At 36.2% G+C, this 20,153-nt stretch overlaps 1 protein-coding gene across 4 annotated transcripts; it reads right to left on the reverse strand.

Annotated features, from left to right (window-relative positions):
• Nucleotides 1–351: 351 nt before the first annotated feature.
• Drn (zinc finger AN1-type doctor no) lies at nt 352–19,878 on the reverse strand. 4 transcript variants are annotated; one of them, XM_083080028.1, is made up of 4 exons: nt 19,434–19,878; nt 4,569–5,039; nt 3,674–3,845; nt 352–3,579 (listed from the first exon to the last, which is right to left on the reverse strand). In XM_083080028.1, exons 2-4 carry the CDS (start codon nt 4,851–4,853, stop codon nt 3,431–3,433), a joined length of 606 nt encoding a protein of 201 aa, XP_082936154.1. In that variant the 5' UTR covers nt 4,854–5,039; nt 19,434–19,878; the 3' UTR covers nt 352–3,430. The 4 variants fall into 4 exon arrangements, with proteins under 4 accessions (XP_082936154.1, XP_082936157.1, XP_082936155.1 ...); XM_083080031.1 differs by lacking the exon at nt 19,434–19,878 and adding an exon at nt 19,081–19,235; XM_083080029.1 differs by lacking the exon at nt 19,434–19,878 and adding an exon at nt 6,010–6,517.
• Between the last annotated feature and the right edge of the window lie 275 nt (nt 19,879–20,153).

Raw genomic sequence — 20,153 nt, forward strand, 5'->3', positions numbered from 1 at the left:
TTTATTTATTTGAACAATTGCTGAAGATATGATTTTAAAGAGGAAAGCCATATTATACTTGGATTTTTTAAAATTAAGGTTTTGAAAATAATTTTTTGCGCCAGCTTTTGTATGATTTTTTATTAGCCCGATATTTGTTTTATATATATTTATGTCATAATTATAAATAAATCAAGGCAACTTTTTTTAATCACGTATTGCTGAAAATTGTTAAAATCAGGATTGTTACATCAGCAATTATGTCGTGTACAAAGATACATTTATATAATGTAGTTTAAACTTTTGGTAACCTTGAAGGTAAGTTAAAAGTATAAATTTGAATCGAGATGTCATTAGAGGTAGCCAGCATGATAAAAGATAAACCGTTTATTGCAGCAAAAATTTTTCATTACAGAGAAAATAAGGTCGCACCTCGTTTAAACGTTTGGGAGATGTTTTTTGTACAGTAGCTACAATATAACTCGGAGAGAGGTGTCGATTAAAGTTCTATATAAAGTAGTCGAGAACACACAAAAACGATTGCCGGCCTTCGTTAAGGGTGATGCATTTATATATATTTTGTTTTTAAATATACATAAATATAGTCCACTATAATTATAAACGTTTTAGAACTGTTAAAAGGTCCGTTAAAGGGCTGGGAAGAAGAAGACAAGAGGAGGAAGAAGAAGAGGATGGATGAAGGAAGGAAAGATGAGAGGAAAGGAAAAAAGAGAGGAACATATGGGAGTACACTAACTTCGTTTTACGTACGTGAAACCTAAATGTCTAAAGCATTTCAAAGGATGGTAATTGTAATCATATAATATATTAAAAAGTTGATGTTACTTTTTTTTTAATAGCTTAAACGTACTAATATCAATCGTAATAATTACAAGCATCGTGTTACGTCTTTATATAGTCAGCCAAGTACGATCGTCGCTGATATTCTTCTTATTTTTCTCTGTTTTTCTTTCTTTTGTCCTCTTTCATTTCCTATAAATCATTTATATTCCTGTGCACCCATTCTTCTGCCTCACTCTCGCACAAACATTTCTATCCATCATGTATACACATTCTTTCAATCACTCTCTCCCTATTTCTTTTTTTTCTGTCATTCGATCGCTCTCGCTAGGCAAGATTATTCCGATATTGCGATACACGTTAGAAAAATATGCTATGCCTAAAATAGGATGAAGGCCTGAAGGCAACCATTCCGATATTACTGATAATCGGTGTGTATATGTCAGTGTATTGCGTATGTGTCATGTGTGTGCGCGCAATTTTTTCTGTACATGATTCTGATCTTTCTCATCAGCGTTCCTTAAAATGCGCCAAAAAAGATAGAAAACAGATTCATCGACGATGGATCTTGAGGGATACATGATAAGATGTACATATTGTCTATGTGAAGTCATAGAGTCGTTCCGTAAGAATCGCCAATGAATCGTGTTATATTGAATTGTTGTGATTGTACTGAAAAATCCACATCAGACAATCTTAATTCCTAGATATTGTTAACTGCAATTTTTTGCGAATTTAGTTACGATGCAACATATTCGAAGAAATAAAATCATTTTCGGCTGAAGGACTCTTGGCGGTGACACGTGAAATATTTGGTAACGAGAAAACCAGTACTTGTTCGTTCGATTCTGAAGAAAGAAAATCTGCGCTTGATAGACCTTACGATTATGTTTAACAGAACGCTTTATATTTATCGAAAATAAGAAAAATCTTTGCTATACACATACTTTTCGAAGCGACGCAAAAATAAATCTTGGGCGAATAACAAGAATATACTACTTTATACAGAACAGGTCCTAATTACAAAATAAGAAATAAAAGTACGGCAGCACAATTGATATAAGCGCTTTGTCCGAGGATAAGAGAAAGAAAAAAATATACATTACTTTGTTTTACGCGGAATCGGAAAACACAATATATATGTATATATTTTTTATATTTTTTCCTTTTTCTTCAAAAAAAAATTCAAAAAACTCGCTTATAAAGCTTTTAAGGAATTGACTTACACATGGATAATTTGCGCTGCTTTATCATCTTCTTACTCATCTTGCTTTTTACAAGAATACAACAAAACCGGACAGCTATAGCACCTCTTTTCACACGCATGCTATAACTTTACAAACATGTATAGCTATTTTTACGAACGAGAAAAAGAAATGAAGTTCGGCACGAATTTTAAGCGCGGAGAAGAAAAATAGAGAATATGTATGTGGATTATAAAATTTTTTTATCTCGATGTAATATCTTTCGCGCATGGTTTTAGTTCATATACGTTCACACTTTATAAATGTTTTTAATAGTTTTCTTCTTTGTCGTTCATATAATGCCCGGCCTCACATTAGACATTTTATTAATCATTTATTCTTACATTATGCGCTGCTATGCAGCACCGGAATACCTCGCGCAGCTATTCTACAAAACTCGCAAAACAAGCAAAAATAAAGAAGAAAACGAGTAAACTAATCGACAATTTCAACTATTAACAATTCATTTACATTCTAAGAAAAATCGAAGATTGCGTTAGAGGGGTTTAATTTACAAATCCCAGATTTGCGGCCGCAGTGTAAATAATTATTTGCAATATAGGTTGAAACATATTTAATGAGTAATAATTGCTGGTTATATTCATGTGAAGTTGGACATAAACACACAGTACTACTTATATTTCATTGCATTATTATTTATGAATCAATAGTCTAATATACTTAATAATTATTAGACTATAATTATTAACCTAAGATTGTGATCACCCACCGTCAGCCATTACCTAAGCAACATTCCCTATTTATTTATTTTTTGATATATAAACGAAACAGTATAAAATTTTTCTAGAACAAACCAAAACTTCTAAGGAGACACCCTGGACTGGCTGACCGCACCAAGAGTTCTGCCTTTACGTAAAACGAGCTTTATATATTTGCAAATTTTCCATTTAAGTAAATTAATAAACATAATATATAGGATAATTATAAACCGTAATAATGAAGAGATAATAATAGGTAATAATAATAGTAGTAAGCTGGCAGCAGTTAGTAACCAGGTATATTCTCAATTAAAATTCTCTCACTAGATGACAAATCTGACTTACATGGCACTGGCATCCAGTTATGAACCATTCACTCTCATACACACACACATTCTAATTTGCGATCTTTCGTTTATTTGTTCTGATATATTCGTTTCTTTTTTCATTTTTCTCTCTACTTTTTCTTGACGGTTCAACTACAAAACAATTTTGCTGTCGTTCTTGCGCGCTCACTCACATTCATACTCTCACTTTCTCTCGATCTTACACTCGCTCGTTTCACCCCTCGACGTGCGAATCAGCTGCCAGATAATTTATCTCGTTTTCTTCGTGTTTTTTTTTTAATATTCTGTTTGTTTATATAGTTATAATAACCATTTTCCCAACGACTACACACTAAATAGTTCAAATTTTTTGCACTTTTTCACCAACAACAACTGGATTGTTGCGCCGAATTTCTTGAGCGCCCATTTCTTTGTAATCGAATTTGCAATCGTGCTTGTCACTGTACCGATGCACGGCACAGAATAGTCCTCCACAACGGCACTCAAATCCTGAAAATTATCATGGTCAAAAAAACTCAGAGCTTTTTACAACTCAGCTTTTTACAATGCAAATTATTTGTTGTACATTACATTTTGCACTTACCGGTCAAACCAACTTTTTTGCGACATATAGCACAACGATTTTTCTTCTTCTTAGATTCTTTATCAGTCTCTTTGCTGTCAAAAGAGTCGTCTACATCGCCACTACTCGCCGATGAGCCTTCAGCTACTGCACTGCTTACACCTACTTCATTTTCCTGATCTTCCCTGTTTACCTGATTAACAAAAATGTAATACATATGATAAAAGAGCACGATAAAAATAATTATTTATTACTATATTTCTTAAGTTTCTTGTTACTCTACTTTCAAATTTAATAAAAAAAATTATAATATATTGAAATTATGAAAATGTAAATGCTTATAAATTAACTACTTTGTTATTAAAGATCAAATTTTTTCTATATGTATACATTTGTTTTTTATATATCACAATATTTATAATTATTATAAATAATATGTATAAAACAGATCAGTGTTCAATGAATTTTTATCATAATATCAGAAATAAATATTTCAATATAATTAGATATATATCGCATAATTTTCTTGCTGAAATGCAAATGAGTTATTTTAAAAATAAAGAGCGCATAAGTAATTGTAATTTCTTGTAACAGTCCATGTATCTGCCAAAGGAAAAACACCTTCATGATACAAACAATAATACAATGCAAAAGATAAATCAACGAGACAAAAGATTTAGAAATATTTGTACTATGTAACACACATCAATATTTTGTCAAATTTAGTCTAACAATTTAATATTCCTTTTCTGCTGTTCTCGAAATTCGTGTTTTTTATAGACTAGAAACAATTTGATGTATACGACCTTGTGGATTCAGGACAGCTTATAAGCGCTACCTTCTGCAAATTAATCGAAAGAACAAAGATGTTACGCTTCTGTGGAACAACTATAAGAAGAAACATAGGAACACTTACTTCTTTGGGACTGGGCAGATCTGACGTTGACTGAGGTATAGTAGGAATGGTAGGTTGGGCCGTAGTTCCTGTGGCTGCAGGACTACCAAAATTGCCTTGCAACGTACCAGCGTTGCTAGAGACAGTCTGTGAGGTTGGTACAGTGGCAGCTGACACTGGAGGTTGTTGCTTCTTTTTCAAATTTTCCTTATAGCAAAGGGAACAAAGGCCATCGGTAGCCGGCGAGCCATAAAATCCACATCCACTGCGACACAGGGCTTGCATAGGATTAGACTCTCGTTCCATAACTCTTGTCTTTCAGTATCACTCTTTGTTCAATCAAGAAGATCCCGTTTATATCCTAGTTGCGATTGCGCTGCCTCGAGAAACAGTGGAAAGTCACAGTCAGCTTGGTGCAGGATAACTAGATGTCTTTCGCTGCAACTCTCTTCCCGATTGCTCCTCTACAACCGCGTGTCACCATGTACTCACCTGTTACAAGTCATATATAATTAATATTGGGAAATAAAGTAATATACTATAATTGTTATGAAAATTATTTTGTACAATTACAAAGTTTCGATATATAAGTCTTTATTATCAAAATTTATAAAACATATGTAAATGTGACATCACATTATCATACTCTTGTATTTAAAATATCGTTATTCTTTATATGTGTATTTATAAATATGCAAATGATAATATGCATTATTTTGAGAAAGAATATAGAAGAATATTTGTAAGATAAAAGCAACAAAGTGCAATTCAATGTGAGATCACAAAGAACAGTATTGCAAATTATATAAGTAAGGTTTATAGCGCTAGATATTAATTTATATGAAATATTTTGCATTATCCAATTGATGACAAAGTACAAGCAAGTACACAGTTATCTCACTGTATGTAGAAATCACACAAAAATTACAAATGAAAAAATATAAAAAAAAAACAGATAATACACAATCTTTGAGTGATAATGTAACCCTGACGAGCATTTCGAGTGAGAATAGAGGACGATTTTTCGAAAATACCAGTAAATACGCTGTAAAATAGCACGAAAAATGAAGGTATCATAAATTTATCGTACTTCCTGCGCCACGCAAGGTCAGACCACAAATATCTTCTCAATGGGACATGTCCTCTTGTAAGTGAACAGGCCAAGACGCACTCGATAATGACCGAAACTTGAACTAAATGACACTAACAATAGGAGACGAGGAAAACGATGCTCTTTCGAATCCAAATGAGAGAAAGAAAGACCGAGAGAAAAAAGAATTCGGCAAAGAGAAAAAGAGAGACAGAGAGAGAGAGAGAGAGAAAGATAGCGAGAGGCAAGAGGAGGAGAGGAAATAATTCCTAGGAATTTTTACTACGTCATCTTGGCGATCTGATTTTTTTTTCCGCCGCGCGATAGCCCGACGAGAGAGGCGTGATCGCGCAGCGTGATATTACTACTCACTTTCCAACACGCAGCCGTGTCGCAACCGATGCACAACATGGAGTAGGAATTTGTGCGAGGCATTTAAGTAACGGCAGCCGTATCCTTATCGCGGACTCGCGAATACACCCCGCGCACAATAGAACCGTCAAGAGAAAGAGAGAATCGCCCGTCTCTTTCTCCCGCGTCGCGCTGGCTCGCTCTCGTTTTATAATCTCTATCGCCGCGCACTTTGCGCGGCACGCGAAATCACCGACGGAATAGAGCAGCCTTCACCTCGCGTTTTCCCACCGAGCGGTCCCGCGGCCCGCTAAGGATAAAGAGGAGCTTTCGGAGCTACGCGCTGCGTGCACTCGCACGGACTTCCCGGCTCTCGCAACGCTCGATATTGCTTCAATCCGCGGTGCCCGCAAGGACGGAGGAGAAACAACGATAACGACGGGCGAATGTTTTCATGATGGCGATCGCGGATCGGAGAGGCGCGCTGGCTTTTGGGCGGACGCGTAAGCGGCGGCGGCAGCGGCAGCGGCGGCGGCGGCGACTGCGGCTGCGGCCGCGGCGGTACGAAGCACGAATGCGGCGAACGCGACGGCGCATCGCGACTCGTGGCGCGACGCGATCGTGAACACGGAACTTAAGCTCTCGAGATATAAGGGGTGTCTCTCTCGAACGCGCTTTCTCTCGATTACCGGCTCCTTCGCTGGGAATTTTTACGTGACAAATTTTATCGCATCCTTTCTCACGATTTCGACCGCTTTCGACCGCTCCCGATTACATTTCATTTCACCATACTTATATAGATATTTAAAAAAAAAAAGTGTATAGAGATGAATTTATTATTTTGCCTTTTTTTACCTTTTTTATATAGTAATGTATCTTGTATATTATTGCAGAAACTATTATTAATATAGTTTGCACAAAAGCAGAATCTATTTGATTTAAAATTAATAAAATATCAATTTTCAACGAATTTTTAATTACGAGTTGAAAAAATATCGGATAACAATAATTTTTCTTTTTTTATATATACAAACGAATAGTTGATGTAATCTAATCTTTTTGGGTGAAAAACTGTTTTTAGGTAAGACTAAGTAGGATATTTAAATTGCTAGATGGGTCATCGATCGATCTTTATTATTAGCATTATTCTAATTAAGACGAGGGAATGTGAGAGTATATCTGAAAATGTGACAAATTTATTATAATCAGATTCATTAGATGAAGAGAGATTGAGAGTATATTTAAATTTTAATTTAATTACTTTTGAACACGCTCAATGGAAAGTTAAAATGAGTTTATGGATCAACCAAGAAGCGGAAGCATGATGCTTTTCTTGCGAATTAATTTCACAAGATCCTTATGATTGACATTGTACAATGAACATATATAACAATTACAATCTCGTGTATCTATGTATGATTTTCCATATATATATAACATTTTCCAGAAACCCTGACCTTAATTTTAACGATTGATTTTATAATCAATTGGGAATCTTATCTAACTCGAGATATATGTCGAGTCATCAATAATGTTAAAGTCATAAAAGATTGAAAATTGTCTATGAATTGCAATTTAGGATTTAATTTTATCGAGATATTTAATGTTAAATATATATATATATATATATATATATATATATATATATATATATATATATATATTAAATATTATTAGAACAATTATTAAAATGTTATTTTTTTATAATTTCAAAATTAGGTCTATTTTATTTTATTATGCAATAATCCTATATTTTATAAATTCTATTTTTTTTCGAAATTAAATTTTATTTTCTTATTATGTACACAATGATCAATTAGATTTGTAAACAGAACTTTTAAAAAGAAAATTAAGGAAAGAGATTAACAAAACTATCGATTGACTTTTCAAGATTTGATTTTATTATAGTTCGACTAAAACAGTTCTGTTAGATACAGAGTATCTTTATTTGAATCAAATGGTACCTCTTTCTCTTCTATCGGTTATAAGAGGTCAGAGGAGGTTAAGAATTGGGTCAACCGTCTCGATCGGAAAAAAAGTTATTAGAACGCGCATATATAGGATCATATCCCAAAATAGTGTCGAAAGGATATATTTCGTTGCAAATTTCTAATGAATTTTTATCTATATCGAGTGTAATTCAACGAATTATAAATTATATTGAAATATATCTCACTCATACATTATATATATATAGTTATTAAAAAATAAGCCAATTATATAGGCAGTTAATTAAGCAAATAATATGCGCAACGATAAACATACAAAAATATTCATAAACAAAATAATTTTCATTAATCAAATCTGAAAACTTGCACAAAAAATTCTAAAATGTCTTTTAAAAAATATAAATTTTTTTAGAATAAAAAAGCACACGTGCCAAGATAAATATATATTGCGTTACGGAACAAAATTTATTTACAACGCAGAATGATCTGGAGTGTTATCACGCAAAATTATCTGAAACAATTAGAAAAATATAAAATGCGTATAAACAATTTCTTACGTCCGAGTATTCGAGTAAATCAGCATTAATTACATTAGATATTAAGAACAATTTTTATTAGATTCTGATAAGTCACTGATCATTTACATAAAATTTAACTATCATGCTTGTGCAATCGCATCTGTTCATTTACATTTTTTATTTTTTAATAATTTTATATATATATATATATATATATATATATATATATATATATATATATGTGATATGAAATATTGTAGGAAAATATAAATATTCAATAAATGATAATCACATTTTAATAAACATGTTTTGTATTTAAAAATCTAATTCTGGCAAGTTTCAAACTTAAAAATATATTTTTTTGCGATGTTCTCGTCTTTAAGTGAAAATATTTATTCTCCGCACACACAACCGTTCTATTTTCGTTATTGTAACAATAAAAATTTACACAGCATGCATATATGCAAGACAGACTTGTCGTTAGAATCGTTCGTTTAGGAGGGACTGCGGGATCGAACGTCGAAACAGCTGCATGCATAAAACGTTACAGTGGTCAACGGCGGGCAGTACTAAAGTGAGATGATAATGCGAGGATAACGAAGGAGAAGGGGATCGAGAAGGGAAGCGGGGAAAGCCCTCCATACACGCGCTCGGCGATGCCCCTGCACATTTTCTAGTATCACGAGGTCCGCCGATTAAACCCTACGTAAGGTAGATCTCCGATGCGCATTGCTACGTCACACGCGACGAAGGAAGGGACAGGTGGCACGGCGACGTGCCGACTTTAAACGCCGATTACTTGACGTTTAACTCCACCTCACATTCGTCGAGCTACGCTCGTGTAATTTGCGCCGCTGCCACGAAAACAGTATATCCTACCTATGAGAGACAAACAACGTGAAATAAAACCGCGTCACGCGGACACGCGATCCCCTCGAATGAGTCGCCCGCCCGCGAGAATTGTTAGCTTTGACAAAACGCGTTCCGCTCTCTCGTTTTCGCCGCAAACGGATAGTATTTAAACGATATTTTTAAAAATATGATAAATGTATAAAGAATTAATAAGTGTCATACTGAAAAATATTAAAACACTATTGTGCGAAAGACTATAAATATTTTAGATATACAGGAAAATATTTATTATTTTTATTTTATGAATTAAATATATATATTACGCAGCATGAGGATAATCGCGAATAAACACCGACGGTTTGCAATTCGCAGAAAAGCAATTCCTTCCCCACTTTCGACTCGCGATTCGGCTCAATCGGACTTTTACCTCACTTATGCTCGATCAACAGCACAGACGCAGCGCGTGAAATTTTGACAGCTGCGATACCGCACCGATGTTATCAAATGTTTTAGAATAACGGTATAAGTAGAATGATTTTTAAGAGTTTGCAGAGCACGTCTTACGCAATGTTTTTCATTTTTCCATTTTATTTATACTATTTTTTATTAGATATATTATATATTACATAAAAAAATATCTATCTTTCTTTTTCTTTCAACGAAGTTAAAGGATCGAATTCCTTCGTAACCGTCTCTTACAAGTAATTCTTGAGCGAGAGACAATAGCTTAACAATATTCCAAGCCACGTCACAGCTACGTCGTCATCAGTTATAAGTACCAAGCTGGTAAACTCCTCCGTCATAATGAGGAAAGAGGCAATGCCGTAGCAAGGCCGAGGCAAACGCAAGCAGCTCCGAGGAAAGTCGACATAGTATAGTCAACGCATAATTGCTCATATTCGGTTGACTTCACCGTAAGATGAATTGCCAACCTCCGAGCCTCTACATATTTGACTCACGCTACGCGGATAACGATGACGCACACGCATTTCCCACATCGCTTATCTTAGTCGGTTTTTGTGCGTAACACCCAACACATTAAATTCGCAAATACGTGCAACCTACGATAAATTCCTACGGTATAATTTCTTTACGACGAGCACAAGAGAGTATTTTTAATTTAATTTTTAATTTAATTTAATTTAAATAATTAAAAATTTATCAGGAAGAATTTTTCAAAAAATCGAAAGACAAAATTATTGGAATAATATGTAAAAATATATTTCTACTGTATTATTCTCCGAATCGTGACTTTGCAATGAATTATAAACAGCAGTTTAGAAAAATATTCGCTTTGCGTAGAAGACGGAAATGAGGGGAGGAAGCTACACACGTGTGTCAAGTAATAGTGAGAGTCATGGTAAAGTTCGCGTTATGACACGATGACTCGATAGCTTCTTCATTCATGCTCTAGAGCGTTTTATTCCCTCTAACTTTTTACCTTTCAAAATTCGATGGCGTTCTCTTTTTCAAACTTTCACTCTATTTGGAATGTTCATTAATGTGTTAATGAAAGGTGTAACGCGTGCGCGACCTTAACGCGTTGATTTTAATAAATTGAAATAAAAAGAGGCGTGTGTGTGTGTGTGTGTGTGTGTGTGTGTGTGTGTGTGTGTGTGTGTGTGTGTGTGTGTGTGACGTCAAGCGAAGAGCGAGAGCGTGTATCGATTGAAACACGTAACGTGAAAGATAAAGTGAGATCTTTCGCTCGGATGTAGGAATAAAGCAGGTGGTAATGATGAAAATTAGAAGGCCATGCAAATTGGAAGACGTGTCCAATTTTTGCGAGAACAGAAATCAATACATCAGCTTGCCAAGCTCGATTCAGAAGCAGATGTACCTTTCTATACATTTAGAAATACAAAAGTCGCTTGCATTTCTTTTTTTATTAAATTAATCCGAGAGATCAATAATTGCAGTTCGACAAAAGATATGTTCGTTCGATGTCAATTGACAATTGCGTACATAACACAAAACAGAAGGCAAGTAGCGCGAATAAAGGCGCGCCACGAAATACGTCAGATTCATAAGCTTTTGTTTACTCGGCGGAGTAAACGACCTTTCCCACAATGGCTGCTAACGCATCGGACGGTTGTTCGACCTTCGTAAAGTCGTACGGTCGGACTCGCGTCAGCGTCGTCGCCACCGCCTTTATCATACAGGAATATCTCAAATTTCGGAAGAGCCCGATCATAAGTCACAACCTTGCGGATCCCTTTTCGGACGACCACGAACAATGAAAATGTGCGGAATTCAGCAAAACTTAATCCACTTTTATATGATATGACGTCCAACTATGATAAGATATTTTCCAAAATGACATTTTGACTATAACGTGCGTTTAAAAATTTTATTTCTACATTACACAAAAAACGCATTTTCGCACATGTAAATAAAAATGCGAATTTATTAAGAAATTGTATAAATTTTTCTCGGATATTGTTAATCCAATTGTAACATTAATTTAATGAAATTTGCAATTTCATTTCAAACGAGAAATAATAAAGAGCACAAAGATATCTTATCAAAGAGAATAAGAAGATTAACGCGTGACAATATAAGCTCTCTGAAAATGAGATATATGTAAAACTAATTATATTATTGTGTAGAGAAAAAGAATTTGATCGAAAAGATTATACTTTACGGGGGATTTGCGCATTTCTGAGAATCCCTGGATTCTCCTCGAGAACTAGTATATTCCTTGCCCTGTTTGCAAGGGCTAAATTTAGAGCAGGAGCAGGTAACGGCCACGAAACTAAAAGTGTTGCTTGAGTCCGTGTTTAGACGCTAATATCGTTTTTAATTCTACACCTATACTTGTGTGTGGTTGCGCTTGTTCGATAATAGAGCGTGAAAAGAGGAGAAAGGATCGACTGCTCTTCAAATCTATGCAGTTACACAACGGAGACGATCAGTGAAAACTTGCTATATTTATATCGAGACGACACAGAAACTCGTATTATTATTTCGCACGAGATCAGAAACTCCAGTCGTTCGAAAAATGCAGATCAATTTGCGATAAATTTGCCTTGGAAAGCGTTTACTTTTCCCGAGACACGCAGAATGAGTTTCCCGAAACTAATCTCTCTTGCGAAACAAATCTAGGATTCATCGAGTCTCAAAGTCAAAGGCAACGTTACAAGTGTAACGAACGAACACGATACAATTCGAGCGCGACGAGATCACGGATACAGAAAAAGCATCAATATTTTGTTCGGATCGTTGAGACTTTCTCTGCTTAAAAGTCGGATAATTTTATCTCTTTATTTCTCTACTTCACTTACAACTTCTTGGCATCGAAACGAAAGCGGAGCGCGTCCGAAATACATTTTCATTAACAGAAAAGATAATACGATCGCATCTCGAATAATACGTAATAGACAGACAAAATACAATATTTTTCGATCTCTGGCAAAAATCACGAGCTTGTTGCTAGCTAGTCTCAACAAATTGTATTAAAATTCAAAGTTTCTTTTTCCCGTCGCAGCTCCCACGCTGATGACAGAGCCGAACAGCTGTTGTGCCGAGAACGAAAATCCGCGCGACTCGAAATAATACACTCGACGTTATACATACAGGGTGTCAGGACAATCTCTTCTCAAAAAAAAGCTCTTGCAGCTTAATAAAGTATTTTTTCATCGAGCACTTTTCAAGTTACGAGGCTTGAAATAATCTCTTAATTTCACATAAACCATAAAATATCTAGTAAAATATTCATTTTTCGATTATCTTACCTTAATACTTTTATGCAATTAACAATTACATATTTTTTTTCGAAACAATCATGTGTTTTCTTTACAATTGATTCCTCTCATTATTTTATACATAAAAGTAATAAGGTAAGATAATCGAAAAATGAATATTTTACTAGACAGTTTATTATAGTATTTCGAAAAGCTTTCGAGGTAAGCTACGAGAGCTTTTTTTGGGAAGAGATTGCCCTGACACCCTGTATACAGGGTGTCCCGAAACTAACGCTTGATATTTTAAAAGCAGATTCTCTGGCCAATTTAAAAACGATTTTTCCTCAGCGAAAATGTCGAGGATCATTATTTTTTGCATATTCCCAATTTTTGTCATCATGTATCTTTCTAACTAAGCCTTAAATTAAAATTCTATTAAAGTAAACTCTACTTAAAATTAACTAAAGAATATGACTTTATTAATATTTTATTCCCATAAGCCTTAGTTTGCGAAAAACCCTTTATTTTCAATCGTTTATAACTCGAAAACTATTAGTGCCGCGACATTTTCGCTGAGGAAAAATCGTTTTTAAATTGGCCAGAGAATCTGCCTGTAAAATATCAAGCGTTAGTTTCGGGACACCCTGTACGTATAAGCTTGACGGTCTCCGCGTGGATCGCGCGCGTGGAAAGATTCGCGATTTGTTCGAGGCCGCGCAGAGTCACTCGTAGATCACGCGCACGCGGAAACGCGCGGCGGAACGAAATATCGCGTGCACGTGTGCGCGCGCATCCGCGATGCCGCGGCCGTCCCACATTTTTCGCGCACTCACGCCGATCGGGAGATGATGATTCATATTCATTTCGTGGCTCCGGACGCGAACGGCGCCATAGCGCCGCGTCCGCATGCGTGATAAGCAAGGACGGGCTATTGTCGATGCGTCCGGTAATTTCCAATTAGTACGTACCACGAATCATCGATATTTTTACTAATATCGATGCGGCGAAATATTATTGTGCGGAGAATGTGCGCGGATGTCGAAGAGAATATTAATATTGATAGCAAAAGGTCCCGATAAACGGATATAGTGTCAAGAGAACGCGTATCGATGATAAAAACTGGAAAAAATATCGATACTTTTAAAGAATATTATTAGAAAAAATCGATAGTAAAAAGATATCTTTCTCTCATTTCTAATCCTTCATACTTCATTCACATTTTGACTTAGTCATAATTAAAAAAAAATTAAATAATTAAAAAAAATTTTTTTAAATTGATGAAATTTCTTGATTTACAAAATTACGTATAATTGAAAATTAATCTTCTCTATCGATATCGATACCTTTGAATAATATTCGTCGTCGATAAGAGACTGCAATTGGCGATTGTTAAATTAATAAAAGAGGCGGTGCAATTCTTTTTTTAACGTGGCCATTCCTACCCCGTGCGTCTCTACCTGTCTCGGACGCCTGTGTCGAACCTCGTGAAGGCCTTGCCGCAACTTTCACGTACACGCGCGCGCGGAGAGTACATTGTCCCAGAGAGGCAAAAGTCCCTTCGTCCGCCGCGCGTGCAGACGGAGCGGGTCGTGTGCGCACGCGCGTGCCGCGCGTGCGTGCGTGAACGCTGCCGCTGATTGTGAGAGTAAAAGAGCCGAGAGAAAGAGAGATAAAGAAACGAGATACGAAAATGAATATAATACAAAAGATGAATGTAATACGAAAGAGAGACAATAAGAGCCACAATCCACAAAAGATGAAAGGGCAAACAAATTTTGGTTATTTCGAGGTTCTCTATTTCAAAATCTGCAAATAATCCGAAGAAACCACAGACCCTTCTTTCTCACTTTTCTTAATGAATGAAACGTATAAGTAGTAAACGTTTATTAGTTAGCCCCCAGGGAAGATTTATGATTCCTTGGACACTGCAAGTTGTTTGAAGCAATCATCATTGTTTAAGAATATGGAGGTTTTAAAGACCTTTACCTTGAAAGATCTATACCTGTTCTAGAACCATTTGAAACGTCGAAAACTGACTAAATAAACTGGCTAACGTAACTACTAAAAAGAGAAAAATTTAATGAATCATATAAAATTTTTATCTCATTTTTTTCCCCAAAAAAGTTCTCACTGATATAAGAACAGATTTAGAAATCACTGATACGCTGAACACACTTCAAATAATAGCTATTGGATATGTATATATATATCGTTGCAAATTTTATACTATCATCATCTTAATATATATAGCACAATTTTATAATAGAAATAGGTCATGAGAGTATTTATCTCTAATGTATCGATAAATCGTTTATTGTGCCCACTATAATGCGTATTTTAGAACAATTGATTTTTGCAATTACGTTATTAATAGCTGCCTTTATAATGTCGTTTAAATTACATCCTGTACTTTAACTTACTCTTTGTTCTTTCTCTTTTCAGTTTTAAAGATGAATCAGAATCGTTAAATTACGGTTAAATTTAATAAGTGACGAAACAGACTATTGATTATTTTATGTATTTTGATAAGTACTATCAGCTTCGCACGATTGTAACGATAATTTCGTAACGTCCTGTATAGCATGCTTATATCAATCAAGGCGATCAATTGGAGAACCTCGCGTGCACAAATTTGCGCCGATTCTCCCGACGTCACTTCTCTCTGTATATAATCATAGCTATGATCTAAAAGAGAAAGAACATTAGCTTGAGTTCCAAGAAGGAACTGGACGAATCAGCTACGTCAAAAATTAATAAATCTAATATATTTCGCGATTCATGAATTTGACATTGCGCAAAGTACTTTTAGCATTTTAAAATATAAAATTAATAATTAATCTGTGTTAAAAATTTTCTGTAAAATTAAAATTTTTATGTATAATCGCTGTAAGATTTTCGTGATAAAAAAATTAGTTCGATATAAGAAAGTTACAATTTCGAGATTGAATTATATTCCACGGGGAAATCCTTACTTTAATTCATACGCAAATTAATTTTATATTTTGAAAGGTTAAAAGTGCTTTGCACAATGTCAAATTTATTAATTTCCTTCTTAAATGACAAATGTTTTGTAACATTAATAGTTACTTAATCAAGTTAACTTGCTGTCCGTTTTTAAAATATATGTAATCTCATCTAATGTATAGATATATAGATTATATATTAACATAATTTTTAATAAATTGATGTTATTATAAAAACAGCATTAGTTTCAAGAGACTATATTTTAAAAGATTATATTTTATTTTAACTACGAATGATAGTAGAGTTGTATCTTATATATGATCTCTCACTTGTACACTTTTATTACAATTTTTACCGCAAATGAGAGAATAAGAATGTAAAGGAAAGAGAGCATATGAAATGAGGAAGAAGAAGGCAAACATAGAGAAGAAAAGATGTGATTAAAGATACATTTATTATCATCCCGAACAAATCTCTTAAAAGAACATAATGAGACAAGGTAAGGAGTGGTAAATTTAGAAGCGCTAACTGCAACGTAAGATGCAACATTAATTGTCACTCGGAGTTGTATACAAGATGTATCAGACGTCACACACCTCAAGCTATAAATACTAGAAACTAAGCAACGTTTGTTGCAATGATTGTTCAAACAGATTCAATAATTCGTTGGGAAAGACTCTGATTATACATTAAGCGGGGAATCTCTCGTTAAATATTGATGCAACATGATGAAACATCTCTTAATTACAGAATTATTCAGTCTCAATAATTAAAAAATTTCAGTGAAGATCAATAATTAATGATATTAGATTCAAAAGCATAAAGAAATAATCTTCTTTATAATTCCAAGTAGATTGTATTTTAGCAGATATTTGATTATGAAATAGTTAAGATACGAAAAACATGAAAGGCTCGTAAATTATTGATACAGTTAATGCGAAAAGATTATAACTTTTGACTCATTCTTTGTTAAAAAAAAGAGTCGACTCATCGATCAATGACTTGGCATCGACAAAAAATAGATTATCAATGATAGAGACATTATACAAAAAGTGCTCATGTTTACAAAAATAAGATCTTAAAAATAAACTGATCTACACAAATTTAGGAAAAAATAAAAATTTTTTTTAATACATTGTATACGAGATAAAAATATACGAATTGTATGTGGAAAAGAATAAAATAAGACTTTGATATCCAGCAATCATTATAAAAGATAGAAACTCATGTAAGAAAATAAAAGATATATAGTAAATAAATTAAGTCGTAGATGGCTCATAGAATATATATTGATCTATATCTATAGATATAGATAGAAAGCGCGGAGAGGGAGCGGAATTCATTATCGCTCGCGATGATCCGTTACAATGACTATAAAAAAAACTTGTAAGACATAGCGAAATAGTACACGATTGACGTTAACGGCAATGTTAACGAAGATGCGAATACTTGTCCGAAGGCAAGCATGCAGTAAGAAAAGGAAGAACATTTATTAAACTCGTCCGGCGAGCCTTCTAATCAGATGTATAAAAAAAAATAGGCAACTCGCGTAGGATGTTCCGACACCGGGGAATGCCCTGGCCAATTTTCCATCTTATAAAAAAATTTGATTTGATTTTAGTTCGAATTTTCAACATTAAATATTTCTAACAAGAACAAATATATTCGATTAAAAATAAAGAAGTAGATCGCGCTATCTGTCGCTATAATTTGTAGTGCTAGATAAGCAACAATCTACGCATTGTCACTAATAAAATGATTAGTTTGGTTAATCCTTCACTCTGTCCATAGTTACATACGCAATAGGTTTAAAATACTCTGCAATCCCAAGTCGATGGTAAATGTTAACAATCATTCTTAAAGTTTGTCAACTTGCAAATACTTATGCAAGAATAAAGAGACAATATATTAATGAAAAAATGTCGCACGTTCTTTTACATAAATTACTTTCACATTTAATATCAAGCGGATGAAAGGGATTAAATTTCAAAGCTCGCGAATGAGATTTCGCCCCGAGATTAAAAGCTCGCACGTTTACCACATATCGCATCGCTCATATATGAATGATTCTTTCTGTAAATTTTACTTCACAAGGCTCAGGCTTCAAAGGGGGCAATGACGTGGGCGCGAACGGCTGACGGTCAGAGCGAACGGTCGGGTCAGGTCGGGTCAGGTAAAGGCGCGTAGAGAACGAACGGAGGAAGTGTCGCGCGATAGACACGAGAAGAAATTATTCTTGATAAGGCGGTGGCGGAGGCGCGTGACATACGAATGCGCGTTACGTTCTTGGCTCTCGGGAAGTGTACGCGGCGGCGGAGAGAGTTCCGTTCGACACCGATCGTGGGTCTTCGTCTCGAGCGAGTCGTGCGCTGTCTCGGGAGCAGCTGGGACGGGCGCGATTCGCGATTTCTCGCCGAGGGCCAGAAGAAAGATTGTAAACAACCAACGGAGGACGAACGGGGAGGGAGCGCAGAGGGGGTGGGGGGAGAGCGCCCGAAGGGACACCTGAAGGGAAGTACGTCGGCGACGGGTGTTTCGGAGAGAGGGAAGGGGGGAGGATAGCGTAAGAGTGCGTAGAGTGCGTATATATATGCACGGTACGCGCCGTAAACCCGTTATCAGATGGGTGGATTGAGAAAGAGAGACATTTTTCAAAACGCGTGTCTAATTATTGATAAATTATATGATAAATATGGTCGATTAATAGATGTCACTTAAATTATCTTGAAAGAGATAACTAACAAATTATCTCGCATCTCAGATAAATTAATAGACGTAAGAATATATTGGATCCTTATCTCTTGCATGTATTTACACACGCGGTATAAATACTTGAAATACAATATTCTATTCTTTTTCGAGAGATGCCCGTTTAATAAAGAATAGGCAGGCATTTATGACGTCTAGTATGCGAAGATTCGAATCGTATCGGAGCGCTGCTGTCGTAAAAAAAAGAGATAGGAGGAAAGAGTGATATAAAAAGACGGGGGGGGGGGAGGGTAGGGTAGGAAGGGGAGGCGCGAGGAAGAAAGAGAGGCTCGGCCACACGCCACACGCGCATGCAAAGAGCACCGAGGGACGGACACAAGACGACGGGGACCATGGCTTCCATCCTTGAATACGCACTTGGACGTAAATTGCGTCGTTCCTTTGTCCGCGGACACTCAACACGTCGACGTTCCTACGCGTTCGCTCCCCGATCGGAGCCTCGAACGCGCACGTAACTCGCGGACGCTGGACGCGCGAGTGAAATCGAGCTCGCTCTCCGATCGGGAAATTACGTCGGTAATTTCGGGTAGCACCGTGCGTACCCCGAGGGAGAGGAGAAGCGGATCCGTGCGTCTCACGGCTATCCCCGAGGACCGAAAATAGTCCGCGACGATCCGCAGGCAGGTAGAACCGCGGGGTAGAGAGTAAAGAGAGCTAGAGAGAGAGATAGAGATGGAGATAGAGCACGGTAATGGGATTGCGACACTTACCGAAGGCTGTTGCGGTGTAGCAGGGCGCAATATGTCAGCTGACTTGACGCGCGACCGATCCCAATTCTGCGCCACTATTCCACATAATTCTCAGCGAAACATTCGGTCACCTTGCTCGCAAATAAATCCGCTTCACGAGAACTCGCGCTTCGCGCTTTCACACTGTTTCACAATAGGCGCGATACGCGAGATGAAGGGAGGTGGACGAAGGGGAGATAGGGGATTACGTGATACGACGATCGCGATCACGATGACGACGGTGACGACGATGACGGTTCTCGTCTACGGCGAGAACCCTCTTCACACCCAACTCTTCCGATTACGAGCAAGTAGATCTGCCAACCTGCCACAGCTGCAGGTACGAAAACGAATACTGCCGATGACTGACGTAAAGTTAGATCTCCTTTACGCTCAACCCCCCTCCATAACTCCGACTGAGCGCAGCACTCGGTATCGTGCGCGGGCGAATGACCACGAATCCGCCCGAGCGACGATCACGAAGCACATAAATCGTATAGAGAGTAAAAAGTATCTAGGAAGGTGTTAATGACCGCATCAGCGGACTCAACCGCTAAATAGCAATCGAATCTGATTGGTTTCTACTTTCAGATCCAACCAATCAGCGTCGAATTACATCAGAAAAATCTAGTAATATTGCCCAACTGTTGAGTCCGCTGAATGGGGCCATTGATTTGTCCAAGTTGCTGATTGGTCGTTGGC

The sequence above is a fragment of the Camponotus vicinus genome, unplaced genomic scaffold, assembly GCF_025532165.1.
Source record: "Camponotus vicinus isolate PSW18456_S1 unplaced genomic scaffold, iyCamVici1.0 SCAF_10, whole genome shotgun sequence".
NCBI classification, from domain to species: domain Eukaryota; kingdom Metazoa; phylum Arthropoda; class Insecta; order Hymenoptera; family Formicidae; genus Camponotus; species Camponotus vicinus.